The sequence below is a fragment of the Echiichthys vipera genome, assembly GCF_963691815.1.
Source record: "Echiichthys vipera genome assembly, chromosome: 20".
NCBI lineage: Eukaryota > Metazoa > Chordata > Actinopteri > Perciformes > Trachinidae > Echiichthys > Echiichthys vipera.
The window spans coordinates 14410423-14428854 of NC_139845.1; the positions used below are offsets into that span (position 1 = coordinate 14410423).

An 18432-nucleotide genomic window follows, 5' to 3' on the forward strand; every position below is an offset into this window, starting at 1 on the left:
ACATTCATAACTTCATTATTACCCATAGAAACCAAATGTATGTGGTCACTGTCATGACTTTGGGACAAACAGCAAAAAGGCATTGTAATACACACCAAAGCCCAGTAGATAGAGCCATTACACCCAAAAAACAGCTTTACTGATAACAGTGCCAAAGGACTTTCTTTAACAGTGTTTGTTCAGGAAATGCTTCAAACCATATTATAGTGCTCTTCTGTAAAAAGTAACAAGGAACACTCCAATTAATATTCTTATGTCAATAGCTCCTTAATCAATTTTTTTCTTTGAGGAAGCTCAAAGGAGTCACAAACTGGGCTAAGGGCCAATTAAGTAGGCACAACAATGGTTACATAGCTGCATAATCACTACTATTATAAGGCAACTGAATAAATAACTGAGCCAAAAGTCAATGTGTTGTTTTATCTGACAGCGTGTCAGTGTATTTATATTATGATTTAAGGCCATGAACTCCGAGAATCCCCCTCAATTTAGCTTGAACTGAAAGTGAGCATGGCGGTTATCACTTTGCTTGTTCCATTGCCTGAACTTTTTTTTTATGGTCTTACGTTGATGTTATTGCAACACTGCATTTAAAAGAAGTGCAGTGCCTGAGAGTAAAGCACAACTGAAGCTGTGGCTCTTGCAGCGGTATTGCAGTGTCACTGTTGACACACAGTCTTTCTGCATGGGTTTACCCTGCACCAGTAAATAACCACCATCAAGACAATCGAATAACCTGAGATTTATTTGTTAAGTGCTTGGAAACTATATGTGATATCTCTTCCCTGTGTTATTCCCAGCATTAGAGTGGTAGGAAGTTCACATATTGCCTCAGGACTTTCCTTAGTTGTTTTGCGATGACTTCTCCCCGTAACAGCATATTCTGCTACGGGCAGTACAAGTAGTTATTTATGACAGTAAAAAAAGAAAAATTACATGACGTGAGAAGTGTTCATGCTTGACTTGCTTCAGTGTTGCCTGTTACTCAGTATTTAGAAGGAAATACAACAATTGTTATATAGTGCAAAAGGAAGAGTTTTACTTATATGTTGGGTCTCCTTTAGAACATGTTTACAAGCATTAAAGTAAAAGAATAAAATTATTTTAAAAAGCTTTTACAGACCCAATGATTTAAAAGAATAACACTAATAAGAGCAGGCCATATGACTCTATAATGTGAAATGATTTGGGGGTACTCTCATTGCTCTCATTGTGTTGTTTTTTGCCTAAGTCAGATGCTGTTTTCAGCACACAAATATAAGCTCTGCAAATCCACTGTACACTTCCTGCACCAAATAGCAGACAGGCACAGTTAGCAACTAGCTGGTGAACATAGTGGTGCATTCACCTGCTAAAGACCCAGATATCCTCAGCAGTTGGTTGAAAGCTAAAAGGAGAGTAAATATTGGACTTCACCAGATGGCCAGAAACAAAATTGCACATACAGTAAATGCTAACGATGCTACTGTAATCTGTAACCCCTGGATGTGTAAATAAGGAACTGTTTGCTAACAAGATCCAATTAAAAGGTGACAATATGTCAGTGTTGTATTCACAACTCCCAAGTAGCCAGAAAATCAGTCATTATAAGAAATGAATACTCTTTTAAAAAAAAATATGTACAAACTCCTTAAGTGATATCATCTTCATTTCAGCACTGCAGTGTGTTGCCCATGTTAAGCATGCAGATGCAACATAAAGCCAAGAGGAAGTGTTCTCTGTGGGGGAGTTAAATGTCAGGGGCCACTGTTTTGGCTAACTGATGGCCTTGGGTATAAGTCTGTTCCACAGAAATTTGACCCGCTAGTGAACTTATAAGAAAAACTCTATCCCAATTTTTCTTTCCTTTTTTGACTTGAGCCAGACTGAACAGTAGGACTGCATTTACAGTCAAGGTAAAATATTTTCTTTCAGTGAAAAGCTGCATGTTGCAAATTGTGATATCTTTCTAATTTCCAGCAAATCCCAATAAAGATTTTCTGCTTGAAACCTTTGTGTGTGTGTGTGTGTGTGTGTGTGTGTGTGTGTGTGTGTGTGTGTGTGTGTGTGTGTGTGTGTGTGTGTGTGTGTGCATTTCCAGCTAATAATGGTTCACTGCTATTCCAGTCAATTCTGCCATTATAAACAGTGAATAAAGAAGGCACAAGGATGTGTATTGTGACCCCTATAACCAGCCACTAAAACCTTATTGGAAATGTTGCCAAAGAGGAAAAGCATTGATGTTTGTGTCAAACCACAGAAGCTCCACCTCCACTGAGGGATATTTAAATCCACTGGGTTCCCTGGTGTGTGTGTCACTCTCTGTGTGCTTGGCTCTGCCCCACTGGATATCATCCCAACTCAGGACAAAATAAACAGGAGAGCCTCCTCAACATCCGACTACCTGTCAAACCAGGCCTCTGATGCTGCCACTCGGCCCCAGCAGGAAATGGAGTAAAGAAGGGGGACATTAAGAAGAAGAAGCAAAAGAAGAAAGTAACAGATTACAGGACCCAGAAAAACAGAGCATAGAAAAAGTGTTAGCTAGTGAAAATGACCCTGTGGTTTGCCCTGCTGATTTCTTACTGCTGTTTGAGTCTGAATGGAGCTGGAGCAGAAAGCACAGGACTGGAGAGGATAGAGGACTGTGGCACCAGGTGTTATCAGGTAAAACTGCATTATATACATTGTCAGACATATCCACAGACAGGCTGACTCTGAACTTCTAAATATAGTGCTATTATTACTTCCTGCTATTTCTGCTGCTGCTAATACAACAGTATAGAATACAATAATATTGCTGCTTATTGTATTGTTTCCAGCAGGTGAAAGAAATATACACATGACTATCATACTTAATGTGTTACTACTACTACTACTACTACCTGTAATGCTACAGCTACTAATTAATAACACAGCCTTCTGCCCAGTTTTGAGAAGACAGGGCTTTTGAGGTAAACCTTGAGTATGGATGTCCTTTAGGGCTCATAAGCATGAGTCAGTTTAATTAAGATGAAAGATTGTGTACTGCCGTTAAAGCCAATTCCTGACACAGACACCTTCCTGTGTGACTCACTTTTTGACTCAATGACACATTTTGTATAATCATGCAAAGGGGAGCAAGCGCATCTTACAGCGGGCATGCATGTTAAGGTTGGCTTTAAGGTACAGAATTTTTCAAATCCTGTAAAGAGTTATCCTCTACTCAAGCCAAAGTCAGAAGGCGAAACAGCTGTGAGTGAATAAATAACATTTACCTTCCTACCTTAGCATGCTTCCTTCTCTTTCATTGACCTTAAAGCGACAGTTCAGATTTTTTGAAGTGGGTTTGTATGAGGTGCTTATCCATAATCAGTGTCTTATCTACAGTAGATGGTGGTCGGCACACCCTCTTTTTTTTGAGAAACATGCAGGAGGACAAGCACGGTACCTAAGAAATGTATTGTTGTTTAAATGAACACATGGGAAAATTGAAGCTATAATTTATGCTCTTATCAAAGCCACCAAACTACATTGACAACATTTTATCTTGCTGAAGTATGGGGGTTGCTGGGCCACCACTGCCTTAATCAGTTAGTTTGTTATTTGTGTTATTGTGTGACTTTGATGTTTGGAAAGGGTTAGGAACTAAAAGAAAAACTGACAAACAAACTAACCAATCAAGGCAGCTGTGGTCCTTCTTTGAGGATAATAATAATATATAATAATAAAATATTTCTGAAGCACCTTTCATAACAAAAAATGCAGCTCAAAGTGCTTTACAAAAAACCCCAAAATGAATCAATAACACAGGCATTAATACAGAAAGCAAAGAAATGCGAATAACAATACAATAAAAAATCCTAAAAAGATAAAATAGGATGCTATAAAACACATTAATAATAATAATACTTTTTAAAAAAGATACAAAAAACATAAAACAAGTATGAGTAATATCAAATAACATAAGTGATGTTAAAAGTTGGAAATTAAGTTTTGAGCTTCTCACGTTTAGCTGCTGCCCCATCCACAGCAGTACATTTCTTAGCTTCCATGCCTGTACTCCTGCCTGCTCTCCATGCTAGGGATATGCCAAATGCCATCTACTGTAGGTAATTCACTGGCAATAGGTGAGTACCCCCACTTATAGAATTTTAAACTTTGAAGATTTTAGCTGTATCTTTTCTTCTCTGTGTGTTGCAGTGCACAATAAAGTCACATGCTTTCTCTTTTGCAAGTTTTCCACAGGTATTCGTACCTTAACATTAACATAAATTAAGGTAGGCCAGATGTAAGCCCAGTGTGAATTATGCAGACATTCAAAAAACATCCTTAATTGGTTTAGAAAAAAGCATTCCGTCATTCATGACATAAACGTCATACACCAGGTGTGTCAAACTGATCCAGTGGCTGCAGGTTTTCATTCGAACCAAGCAAGAACACATCTAACTCGACTTACTCAATCATCTGAAATGCCTTCACACAGTTGATTTGTGGGACCAGGTGTGTTTTGCTTGGTTGGACTGAAAACCTGCAGCCACACGGCCCTTTACTGGATCAGTTTGACACCCCTGTGACATACACCATCAGTCATCACTGGGTGCAGGAATAGTGTGAATGGGAGGAGTTGTTTCCACAGGGCATATTTCCTGAATAATCAAGGATGTATTACACAAAGATCTGGAAGTGAGCCTAAACAAATTGTGCATAATAACCTTGGTGATGCACACTGTTGCATCACTGTGTTAATGATGTCTGGAATTGAACTATAGCACATTTAGCACAGGCTCAAATTAATACACCAAAAGACCAGAAGAAACTGCAGCAAAAGCACAAACAGGTTTGGTTTTTATCTGAAGGAGCAATGAGGATATAAAAGCTCCTTATGTATGTGTATGGGAAATCCCTGTTCAGGAGAGGTGCTACCTTTGTTCTCATTGTGAAGACTTACTTTATTATTGGTGCTCCTCTTCAAAAGGATTCACAGAAAGGGCGTTTCTCTCTCTCTCTCTCTCTCTCTCTCTCTCTCTCTCTCTGTTTCTCTGTCTCTCTCTCTGTGTGTCTCTCTCTCACTCTTTCTCCTTGCAGGACCTTCACTGCAGGACCAAGCCAGACAGTGAGTAGAGGCACAGTGCTGCTACATCACCTGCACTCGTGCATGTACACAAGACAGGATTCTACACATTAAAAAAGTATTTAAAGGGGACATATAATGGTCATTTTAAAGTTCATACTTGTATTTTGGGTTTCTACTATAGAACATGCTCTAATATTAAAAAATACACATTATTTAGCCTTTATGGGTCTTTTGCGTCTTCTGCACCAGGCGTGTCGCTAGCTAGTGAAAACATTCAGGGCTGTAGCCCAGAGGTCAGAGTCTTCTGGGGTGGCAGTAGCTCAGTCCGTAGTTGAGTTGGCTGGGAACCGTAGGGTCGCTGGTTCAAGTCTCTGTGTGGACCATGTATGGATTGTGGACTGACAGTTCATCACCTGGGCACTGCTGAGGTGCTGTTAACTCTTAACTGCTCTAACATCTCTCCTTAATTGCATGTATATAGGTCCTGTTTGTGCATGTGTGTGTATTTCGGGCCTGTGTGTGTAACATGATTAATAATAAGAGTGAAAAAATTATATTTCCCTGTTGCAGGATAAATGAAGAAATTCTTCTTCAGGTGGGGGTTGGGGGGTTTCTCCCCGGAGAAATCTTTGAAATTTGCCTGATGAAAATGTAATTGTGACAATTTGAGAAGGAAAGGAAAGACCAATGGTCATGTGTGCATAATTGCAGCCGGGGAATGACTATAACAGCACTGCAGTGGCACTTTTATTATATATAGTATAGTTGTGACATCTCAACCATACAGAGGTCCTGACATCATTTAAAGACACAGTTTATGAATATGAGCTGTGTTTGTTTCTGTGTGGATTATTTTGATACTTTCAAAGTATTTATACAGCACCTCAACGTGCTTTATGTTGCCAAAGAAACTTCACTCAGGTTTAAATATTGCATTCAAAGCAAACACCTATCAAAACACAAAAGCTTTAAATGCAAGGATACCTTCCTGATGTGCACCTTTGACAAGCATGTGGGCGTCAAATTAAACCAGTGAAGGCATGCCAAAGATGATCACAATGCTCTGCATAACAGACAATGATGGCAGGTTGGTACGTACTGTTGGTGTGTTTTGTTCTTCTCTATGAACAATAGAGGAAGGAAAAGCATAGCCACATTTGGACTGCACAGTTTAGACTTAATTTGACATGGCAGGGTGTTTCTGTGGAAAAACCTTCATTGGGAGTGTGACAGCAGAAACAGCCAACTAGACATGATGAAAACTTGACATTGTTTGGTGACTATTCTGTGACAAGGCAACATGATTACCCTGCAAGATGATGTTACACATATGATTTATTTCTGTCCCTGTCCTGTGTAGACTGGTTTCCTCCTCCGTGTCAGAACCCCCTTGAAGGTCTCAGCCCCTCCTCATTGTTCCACAACATCAGCCTCTCCACAGTCATGAGTTGTGAAGGGAGGCAGAAGTGCTCCCTACACCTCAGAATCAAAACCACATTACAACTCACTGGTATGTAAATGTGATGACTTGAAATGCAAACTCTGCTTTTATTTAAAAAATGCTATTAATTTGCCAGTTGAGCTGACAGCTCTCCAACAATTTTGAACTTTGATCATCCATGAGGTGGGAAACTCTGATGAAGAGTTACTGCATTAGCTCGTAGTTAAGTAAGTGACTAATTGAGTTTAGCAGGGAAATGTATTACGTTACTGAAGATTCTGGCACCTAGCGACACAATATTACCTTAAAACACATCCAACCAGATTCTTGAGATTTTCTTTGTTTGAACTTAAAACTAGCTAGCACCAGGAGGAGAAATCTGCTTAACAAGAGGATATACTTACTTTTGACTCCACGTTCGTGTGCTACCTTGCGTATGCTAGGTCCATTTGCCCTCCACAAGAAGCTATATGCACACAAACGCTAGGGGAAGTGCAGGGACTCACTATTGTCCTGATGTTCTTGATTTAGGGACTACATATACCGATCAGCTGTTTTGGTTTTCTTTTAAGGAGTATTTTGGGGATTTCTATGCCTTTATTTGTGAGAATAGCAGTAGGTTGATAGGATTTAGCTATTAGTGGCTAACTACTGACCACACGTCTTTATTTTCTAGGTGAACTCTGTAAATCTGACCCTCTCACCTAGAGAAGTTGTGACATATCTTCTTCTTGATGAACAACGTTTTAATGAGGAAGTTTCATATGACACTCTTTGAATGTGGTCAAGCTAACGTGGGACAAGTCATGTCATGTTAAGCGGTGTTTATCACTGATGGTACATTTAAAAGCATTGTGTAAAGTGCAGATTGCCGGTGAAGGAAGTCTTATTTAAACTAACTACTTTCCATGATCAAACTTCTGCTTTTGTGCAGCATGCGTATGTCAATTAACATTATATGTTCCTGATTTCATACATTGACTTGATCTGATAAGGTGTGTGTCAAAACTCATATGCTGGAACACTATAATATTCTCTGCGGATATCCTCACTGTCCGGGCTGGAGCGGGGAAAACCCTTGGATCCTATCTGAGTATTAAGTCCACTCAGACAATAAAATGACTCGCTGTTCTTCCTGTATGACATCCAAAATAATGATGACTCACTGAAATGCATGAATAGTTTTTGAATGGTTAACTAGCTGGTTAACAGTTACTGGCTTTACTTTTCTCACCAGAGTCCATCCAAGGTGTGTCCATCTGCACAGCCACTGCAGGGATGATGGCCAACTGCCGAATGATCAGATTCACAAGAGCATCAAGAGAAAGACTATCTGGACTGCTGGTACTGTTAACAGCACCACAGACATCATTTGACATATTATTTTTATTAATATATATATATATATATATATATATATATATATAATTGTGTGATGCAAAAGTAAATTTCCTGTCTTGCCAGTGTTCATGGCAACACAGGACGCCAGTCTATCACAGGGCACATATAGACAAACAGAGACAACCAACCAACCACACTCACATTCGCCCCTATGGGCAATTTAGAGTCACGTGCATGTCTTTGGACTGTGGAAGGAAAACCCATGCAGACAGGGGGAGAACATGCAAACACCACACAGAAGGGCCCCAGCTGGGATTCGAACCATACCATAAAATTCCATTGTCAGAACAGCAGATTTGTAAAGATATTTTCCTGTAAAATCTTAAGTGTGATTTCATTTCTCAAATTCTTGAGCACAAAATGTCAGATGACAGATCAGTCATGACTTTAAAAGACAATTACTTTAATGTATGTTGCATTTACTTATATAATATTTAAGCGGTTATCTCTGAAAAGTCAAACTAGAACAGTTTGGGAGTTGACACAGAAAGTTTCTGACTCACATAATCTACTTTTTCGTAGGTCGATATGGGTCAACAGTTTCCACGATGACATTTCTGAACCACGGCAGACATCTGACTGTGTCTTTCTATTTGCCCTTTTCCTGAAGGTGGAGGTGGAGAATGATTGCACTGACATTTCTCCGAGCCAACATGTGCAAGTAACTATGAAAACTGTGCCGAGCTACTGTGGTGTGACCTGGACAGGCACCTATGAAGCTCCAGGTAAGAACACATGAATGTTTGGAGAAATACACACAATTATAGGAATGGGACTGGAAATCAAGTAGCTGCAGATGGATTGTATTACATAGAAAATAGTTTAAGGAACTGAATGATGCTGTGTAAACTCTGAGGTGTTTCCTTGTTATTGATAGGAATAAGTGGCATAAGGAAGATATAATACAGAGTTATGTTAAGATTAAGGTGAATGATTTATAATGGAGTAAACTGTAGTGTAGTAAATACATATTATGTAAAAGATGCACACAAAAGGGTTATGTCATGTTTGTCTTGCTGTAATCTTTATAACAATCTCTGTTCAATATTGTTAAATTTCTCCACAGAATGCATCAGTAAAGATTTGCAAAGGCATGTCCCAGAATGCATCAGTGAGTACATATTCTTTCTAAAATGAACTATTTTTCATCATTATGCTTAACATACAATGGTCTCCACCATTTTTGCCTTTCGTCTTTTTAGCCTTTAAAAAAAAGCCAAATCTAGTTACGTTCCTTTGTGGGTCACTTAGTCTAAAGCAATTTAATCAAAGAGTGACTCTCTCCTTCCAGATTTATTGAATACATTTTAGAGACCCAAAGAAGTAAAACTATCCACTATTCAAGAAGACAAAAAGCAAAGATGACCTCTGAGATTTGTTTTGGGGAAACCTAAAGTAGGCTCTCACATGCACCTATGACCCAAATCTCTCACTAACATTGACCACTGTCTGGTTCAGCTGGGAGGCTTTCGTATGACGTAAAGCCAGAGAGGAAGGAGCTGGACATCAGTGTGTCGGACATGCTGGAAGATCACGACTACTATCTCCGTCTGTGCCATAAGGATTTCATCTGCGTTGGCACTGGGGCCAGTACACTGGTTAGTTTTTGTAATATCATAATCATCACTTAAAATAGGCAGGTTCCTATGGAAATGAAGCGTCCACTGTGACTATCCCAGCAAATTTTTGGATGTCTCCTGCTAACTCAGCAGGTCGTTCACTTATTATTTGTAAAGTTCAAATCTCCTCACTCACTCACCCACTTCCTTTAATTCTCTGTAAATATTTAAGAGAGCAAAGGTGAATGTGACTAATGCAGTGGCATATTCACCACTACAAACAGTCTAGTTGGAATGCTCTTCAAAACTCTTCTAGCTCGCTTGTATCAGTCTCTGCCAGTGGAAAAAAATGTAGTTAATTAATCAATGTGGCTCAGGAATCCCCAAGAATCATCAAACACGAAACCCATGCTCATATACATGCCAAAGTAAGATGGATAAATGGTATAAAGCTTTGTTTACCTTCCAGATAAAGAAGGGGGAACCCGTAAAGAGCGCCACCCTCCCGTACTCTCGACCTTTGCCCTGCCTCTGCATTGAGGTAAAGTTCACTAAGCACTTATGATTTCTTTCTATAAGTAATCACTTCCAGGAAAAGGGACTAAACCTGTTTGTAATGAATTCCTTGACAGGGATGGTCAGTAATGATGGATGCCCCCAGAGTCCAGGTCTGCCCCTTCAAAGAACGTGAGTCACTTGATTGCTTTTTGTCACGTCAAATTCCGTGGTAAATAGAGCATATATGCTGTAGTACTTCAGAACTGATACCATATCATTTGAAAAGATTGTTACCTCACCTGCCTGCAGGTCTTGAGGAGCTCTGGTTTGGAATTAACTTTGATCCACTGGAGGAGACGCTATCATGGGAGCCCGCCTGTCCAGTAGCTGCTGTGGTTGCGTTGTGTCAGAGAAGAGAGGACGGCATCTGTGTGGATCTGCCTCATGCCTCACAGAACGTTAGCAGAGAAAAGGTACAAGTCTCCGACATGTTGAAACCACTTTATATACCTTGCAAGGTTTGTTATGGTCACAACTCACTAGAAGTTGGTGTTCAGGCGATAAGCAAAGAATAATTCTTCTGATGTCTTCTTTAATGACTAAGCACTTAAAGAAGTTATGACGACAGCAGCCCTTCGTCTGACCTCATACATGATGTGATAGAAAAGTGTTTACATATTAAAGTTAACTGATGGCTATTGCACTTGGCTAGGCGTCACAACTGTTTCTTTTGAAAATAAATCAAAGTGAGAATAAGTTTATTCAAATCTCTCACTTGAGCTCATGAAAATGTTGTATTAGACCCGTATAAAACTTATCCAAACACTTGCTACACACGTGCAACTCCACGAAGGGATAGCCTGCACACCCGTTAATCCTTAAACGAAAGTGAGATTGTATTTTTGGATAGCCATCATCATGGAATAAACCCCAAGGCTATGTCACTTGAGAAGGGAATTCTCTTTTAGTATAAAAATAGCCAGTGACGCAAGTAGTGAGCTATGTGAAAGCATAATCCAGCTGACCTAATAAACAACAACTTTAGTAGCCTAGCATTTAGTCAGTTTGATTTAAACAATGTACTTAAATTGCTGCTCTGTGTATTATTGTGTATCTATATCTGTGTAAAATTTGATCAATTTTTGCTTTTCAGATAACATTTACTAAGGTGGATCCACACGCTCAGCTGTGCATGAAGGTAATGATCACATTTCCCTTTGGCTCATTGGGAGTTTCACTGTATTAAAGGGACACTGTACTCATTTCTGTTTACATCTTAGCACCAGCAGTGGCAACTGTGCAACTGTTTTTTTTATGAAGGCATAGATGTTAGCGTAGAACAAATAAATAGTCTGTCTGTCCGTCTGTGTTGACGTAGCGTAATACTTGGACATGTTGGGAAATATATTTATAACTTTTCTTGCAGAGGGTTAGATTAGAGGTTTGATACTACTCTGGTGTTCCCCGGGTCCTATGTTCCTCGCTTTGTATATGACCGGGAAACATCTGACCCTCTTTTAAAAAATGTTCAGATGTTCCCCGCTTTTCCTGAAAAGGGTTTGGTTTGATTACCTTTAGACAGAACATGCTGGCTTAACTGTAGGCTAATAATAAAGAAGAAAAAACTCTCTTTTCTAGCTCAGTTCAGCAAAGAGCGTTAACTGGTAACTTAACCACAAAGCAGAAGTAGGCTATACTGCTTCTATTGTTCTCCACAGATTTCCTACAGTGGTAAAGCAGTTCACCGGTACTATATGTGCGTGTGTTTAATATACTCTATGATGCAAATTCTCAATTTAGATCCCTTTCTTGTTTTCTTGTGTGTGTAATGTTTATGAGCTTTATATAACTGCTGGATAAAGAGCACTAGAAAATATAATTGTGCGAACTCTGTTCTTCAGTTTACTGCAGGCGCTCAGTCCTGGATCAGGTGCCCCTTTGCTGATGCCAGATTCCAAGGTACCACTTTTTGTCACATCATCATGTCTATGGCAATAAATCTACCTCCTATTACCTCTTTCATTTTCGTCATGAAGATAATGACAGATATGATGCAATGCTGTGTTGTAGAATTGGTCATTTATGATAATTGCAATACTTTCCAGCATGGGAGGTGGTTGTGACCACACAACAAGGTCAGAAAGATGTGAAGATGCTGTCACAGATCGCTGCAACGTTTTCTGTGGGGCTGTGTGTGAAGTCTGAAGGCTCTACTGTGTGCCAGATCACCAACACTCAAACCATGCACCTGGTAGGTATCAAATAGAACATATGATTCATCTCCTTTTCATACATATCAAAACTTTTAATGACCAGTGCTCTGTATGAAAGCACCTGCGTTAGTTCTATGAAGTAGCTGTTACAACATGTTTGCATGACGGCAGCTTCTTGTATATCGAATTACTGTTTGTTAGAGAAATCCTTTGTATTGTACCGGAAAGCGACACTTTTTCTCAAAGGTGGTGTAGCTTCAAAACACTATTTGTTAAGAGAACCCCCAAAATAATCAAAAGTAATTATGCCTTTAATCTAAGGGTATCTGCCAACATTTGCTTGTAAAAACATGTTTTCGGTAGCTGTTGTAACAGTAGCTGTTGCAGGACGTGTGTGTTTGCACTCTGACAGTAATGCTTCATGAATTCATCATCTCTCTCCTAAATTACTACTGAAATGTGTCATGGGTGACGGCAAAAGCAAAACAGGAACCAGGACTTCTCCCATAACAACAGTTAAGTCTTGAGGGATTTGGTTTCTTTTGTCTCTTTCCCAGGAGAAACAGAAAGCTGTTGGCTTGAAACTGGCAGGGGAACTATGCAACACCTGTCTCCAGGTATGTTTGTTTCCATAAATAGATGATTTGAGGTCAACTGAATTTTACCTCATATTCTGACAGACAATGACTTTGAATACACACTGTGTATTTGGATAGGTGAAGAGGCTCGATGTGAAGTTTGCTGCCACAGTCATTCACTGTCTTGAGCAGTGCAGTAAGTATGGTTTTACTGCTCCTTAAAAGCAAGAGAGGAATTAATCCTGTGTGGTCCATCCCGACTCTTTCTTTTCCATCCTTTTCCTTAAGATATTAAAATATTCTTGACCTGGGGCTCCTCGTCAGTTTGAAGTGCAAATGGTTTCCACTTCTTATTTTTTGGTTTGAAGCAGTAATAGACCATATGTTTACTCACGCAATCTCTAACAGGGTAATCACAAATGAATGTGCCTTTAAAAGTTGCCCTTAGTGTTTTTTTGGCATCACTTTTGAAGAAAAAAAAGGATTTTCTGTAACCAGCATCATGTGCTCCACTTTAATTGTGCGTGAAATGATGGATGAAACCCCTGTGTATAAACATAAGGGCTCTGCAGAAAATGAAGAAGACTTTGGAGCTTTAGTTTCTTTACGCCTAACTGAGAACTAAAAACACTGACAAACTGTATGGAGCAGATTGCATAGGCTCCTAGTTGTATTATCTTTAAAAAGTATGATAAACACGGGTAATTGTTTTGTTAACATCAAGAGACATTGTTTTATAGGAATAGTTTTTAAAAAAATGGGGCATACTCTTATTACATTAATTTCTTGCCGGGAGATTAATACCACTTTAATGTTCATCTGTTCAATATAAAGCTGGAGCCGGCGGCCAGTTAGCTTAGCTTAGCATAAAGACTGGAAATCGTGGGAAACAGCTAGCTTAGCTCTGTCCACAGGTTAAAAAGAAAATCCACCTACCAGCACCTTTAAGTCTAACTAAATTACACGTTATATCTGATTCGTATAACGTACCACCACATATCAGTTTGCACTCACCATGCAAAGCTCACTTTCTCCTGGCTCCAGCTTCATATTTATGGAAGTATATTGACTCGAAATTAAGTTTTGAAATCTTAAATACTGACTTGTAGACTGACTCGCATTCAAATAAGTTTAGTGCTCTCTCAACCCTTTCTTTTTCAATACACTTCCATACATACTGAATAGAAAAATACAAGAGTGTTACTGTATCAATGGGATTATCCCCTTGATTCCTGGGTCCTACAGTATGTTCCAAAGGCCTGGGTTTATTTTGATAGAAACTAATATTGTTAAGGGATTAGTAAAGGCCATCTTTGAACTTCAAATTGCAAAATAACAAAGCAAGATACTTTAAATGCAGTTTGAATGGTAAAAAATGATAAAGAATGATAAAAATCTGTTCAGCCACTATGGAGATAAACAGTATATGCCCAGAAAGTTGCCTTACCTGCAATTTTGAGGGTGTGTCAAGGAGTCAGTAGACTATGAGCTGTGGGTGATTTCAAAATATTGACCCAGGGAACATACATTGAACATTTGATTTAGGGAAAACATTTCTAAGAACGCGTCATGTTAAAAGGATTGATGGAACATATACACTCCCGTATCAATCTTCTCTTCCAACTGTTGGTATAAAGCACATAAGCCACATACTGTATAAAATCCTATCAACCGAGTGCTATACACTGTAAATTCTCTTCACAGATCAATCACCTTCCCTTAGACCTGTCATCCCCAGCCAAGCCTCTTGGGACATGACTTGGGTCGCTGTACCTGCTGCCGTTTGCCTCTCTGGCATTATAATTATCACTCTGGTGCTCCATGTGCTGTTAACCGGTAAGTAGAAGATTACACTATCAAGCCCAGGCCTGCAGTATTGTCTTCACTGTTGACAGGCTGTTATGTAGGCACTAATAGATTTAGGCGCTGTTCCAGTTTCCACCCTTCAAACTCACAGTTGCACACTAGTAATAAGTCCGTGAGGGCTTAGTCCTGGACTTCCTAAACACAGTCTACACACTCAAAGAAGGGGATTATAACTTTGTTCATCACAGTACATAACATGGTGTGCAACATTAGTTGTTTGATTGATTGATGCATTTTTCAATGGGCTGGATATGGAGTACGAGTTCCTCTGTGAATGGATAGTTTACAGTAACCTAAAATGCCAAAAAGCAAAACAAAAACAAACAACTGAATGTGTCATTGTGTTGGTCTATTTCCTTATCTAATTCCCCCTGTGTTCTACTTTAGTGTATCAGAAGAGGAAACAAAAACCTAATGGAGGCTGTACCTCCGAGAAGCAAACAAGTAAGGTTGCCTCATTTGTGCTGACTACATAGTCTGCATTTTGAAATACCTGAAGGCTGAACCTGAACTCAACCTTTGTTTTGACAGATCCTGCTTTTGACTGTGTGGTCCCTGTATTACAAACTCAAGCTCGTCTCCATGGAGGGGTCCTCATACCTGATTCACCGCAGTGTGGGAACACTGAGAAAGCCAACCTAATCTCAAACTAACCACAAAACGGTGCTCCGATTCATAAGCATTACTTTCAATGTGCAGTATAAAACTGTAAAGTTGTTACACAAACCAACTGAGTTCTCTGTTAATTGCAGTTTGGAAAGATATTTCACATGTTATATATGTTACTGTATATTTGCTGGTTAGTGTGCATGTTATAGTTAATGGCTATTGTTAATGTATTGTGTTTGGGTAAAAGGTAATGTGTGTATTGTCATTTTTTTAAGTTAAGTAGTTTAAGTTAAAATATTCATTCAGCTTGCAGCTAAACTTCCCATCCTAAAATAAATGTATATTTTCAATAAAAAAAAGCCAAATATGAAAAAAACCATCCTGGTTTTTAAGCATTACGTTTTTTCTATCATAAACTTTTGTCCATAATTTGAAATCTTATGTTTTTATCTTAAGCATTAGTAGTCACAGCCTTGCATTTGGCACATCATTCACAGCATTACATAATCGTGACAGTTGAAATGTTAAATTAACAAATGATAAAGAAAACAGGAGCAGCAAAGCTAATCACCACATCTGTCAATCACTCAACAGTAAGAGCTTCTGAAAACTGGTATTTACTACAACATTGTGTTGAACCCAACAGCGATGTTTTGTTTGATTTTGTCCACACCTTGTAGAGGCCTCCCACCAGCCTCCATAGGCAACCGGTGTCCTTCAACAGAACAGTTTCCTAGAAATTAGATTTTACTGGGGCTTCCACAGCACATTTGTTCAGACAAGCCAGAACTACTGTTTGCTGTTTCCTTTAGAGGTTCCACTCCACTTAATCTTTTGCATTTGTTTTTTACAGTCCCATAATTCAGCTCGTATGGAGTATACCCCCCCCACACCACACACACACATAGAAATAATGAAAAATATACGTTATATATCCGATCACTGTCCACTTATATCTTTTCTGCACTACAGTTCTGTTTATACCTGTTTCAACAGTCCACTGCATGTTTAGATCATATACACCCGTTCACATGTCTGCTTACATCTGATACACGCATGTCTTTCTACATCTCACGCCGACGATGTTCTCCGTATCTAACTCTGTGACTGGATTCTAACCTGTACTAACACACTAACATCCTGACACTTATTCTTCTTTGACACTTTATTCTTGTTGATAAGTTAAAATGTTTTTGTATAGTTGCACTGTCGTTATTTGCTGCTCTGTGTGCCTTGAATTGCCCCCCGGGGACAAATAAAGTTTTTTGAATTGAATATAATTGAATTGAATTGTTATAAAATAAATATTTTTTTATTTATGGAAGAGCACATTAGCTGCTGTTGTCAATATATAACCAAAGCGACAAAGGACTATGAGTAAAGTGAAATGTGTTGCTTATACTGATAAACGAGCATATAATATGTCTCTTTCGGGCTCATTGTTTTGGTTCTACTGTTTTGTTGCATTCTCACCGCTGTCATCAACCTTGTTTCCAGCAGCAGCTTTTGTAAGCCAAAAACTTCTAATAAGCCAACTGTATACAAGCTAGCCAGCACCAAACAGTAGACAGACAAATTTAGCACCAAGCTAGTGGAGCATTTAGTGACAATAAAGCCTGAATTTTGACTCAGGAGTTGGTAGCGGCCAAAAACAGAGCTAAGAGAGTGAATATTGGGCCTAAAAAAGAAATCAGACATTTTACCAAATATTATTTGCATTATGTATACTACATTGTGGAAGAAAATATGATTGAGAAAGTGAATAACAGGCCGAGGTCACTGTGTACTGGGGACATAGGCCTGAAGCACATTCTGTTTAGAAAACAATAGAACTGTATTTGGGCATGATGACGTCTGGACACCAAGTAGACGCCATTGATGTACTGAGTGTTTATTGGAAAAAACTGACGGGGCGTGTAAGTGTTGTCAGCCTCGTTATAAGACGGGAAGTTCTGTTAAGAGACACTTGGAATTGGAATTTTTGTATTGTGGATCTTGGAACTCTGTGATGAGTGTATCAAACCTTGATTCAATAAATTTTCCTTGATTGCTGTGAGACCTCTCTGTAATGTGTAAAGAAAGGTGTGAAAACACCTGTTGGACATATTCCAGTACCAGAAGGTTCATTTAAACATCTAGTTATGGACTATGTTGATATGATAAAATCAGTTCAAGGCAAAAGATACATGCTTGTGGTAATCGACAGATTCAGCAGATGGGTTGAAGCTACACAATCTAAAGACTTGAGCGCTGAGATGGTTGTCAAGTTTCTGATAAGAGAAGTAATCCTGCGATTTGGGATTCTATCAGATTTCAGCTCTGACAATGGGTCTGCGTTTGTGCAGAAAGTTGCAAAAGGTATCCTACAACAGTTGAGAATCAAACAACGTTTAGGAGCAGTGTATCATCCGCAAAGCCAAGGAATGGTTGAGCTAGTAAATGGAACCCTGAAGGCTAAGCTAAACAAAATTTGTGCCGCCACTAAGCTGAACTGGGTAGATGCTTTGCCACTAGCACTAATGAGCTATTGCATGCAAACGCATAGAATAACGCATTTAACACCGCATGAAATGCTTACAGATCGACCTATGCCAGCACCGCAGCTAAGAGGTCCTTTTAAAGGACCACCGCTTGAACAATTGCAAAATGAGCTGAAAGCATATATGATCATCTAACTATGATCCATAGAACTATCTACACACAGGAAAGAGCATGAGAGGATAGCCTGGAGCAGAAGGGGGAGTCGCCAGTGAAACCAGGAGACTTGGTGTGGATCAAGGTGTTCCGGAGGAAGTGGCATCAACCGCGTTGGGAAGGACCGTACCAGGTGGTCAGGGCCACGCCGACAGCTGTCCAGGTCGAAGAAGGCACCACGTGGTATCATCTGAACCAATGCACAAAAACGGAAATCAAGGTTGAAGGGAACCCAACGGCAGAAGTGGGAGATGAGAAATGTGGTAAAACTGACTCTGACATTCCTGTGTGTTCAGAGTATGATGACAGTGGAAAGCAGAACCGTGCCAAGCCAGGTACCGACAAGTGAGAGTCCACAGAAAGGAGGAGTCGGAGACAAGGAAAGGCGATCCAGCCCCAGACGGGGATTCACCAGTCTAAAACAGATGAGTAGGATGCAAAACTAAACACTCTGTGCCACCTGCCAACATTGTCAGATAGAAATAAATTTACAAACCCATTTGAGCGTCTAAAACAGGAAAGCATAAAAATGGGAAAG

At 39.4% G+C, this 18432-nt stretch overlaps 1 protein-coding gene across 1 annotated transcript; it reads left to right on the plus strand.

Moving 5' to 3' along the window:
* Positions 1–2339: 2339 nt before the first annotated feature.
* On the plus strand, positions 2340–15244 carry il17rel (interleukin 17 receptor E-like; the record flags this gene model as incomplete). Its single annotated transcript, XM_083935092.1, has 18 exons — positions 2340–2646; positions 5047–5074; positions 6396–6545; positions 7714–7820; positions 8488–8602; positions 8944–8988; positions 9336–9475; positions 9906–9977; positions 10069–10123; positions 10244–10407; positions 11088–11132; positions 11836–11893; positions 12040–12185; positions 12705–12764; positions 12864–12921; positions 14430–14561; positions 14979–15035; positions 15123–15244. The coding sequence occupies exons 1-18, from the start codon at positions 2533–2535 to the stop codon at positions 15242–15244; spliced, it is 1668 nt and encodes a 555-aa protein (XP_083791218.1). The 5' UTR covers positions 2340–2532.
* Positions 15245–18432: the final 3188 nt, after the last annotated feature.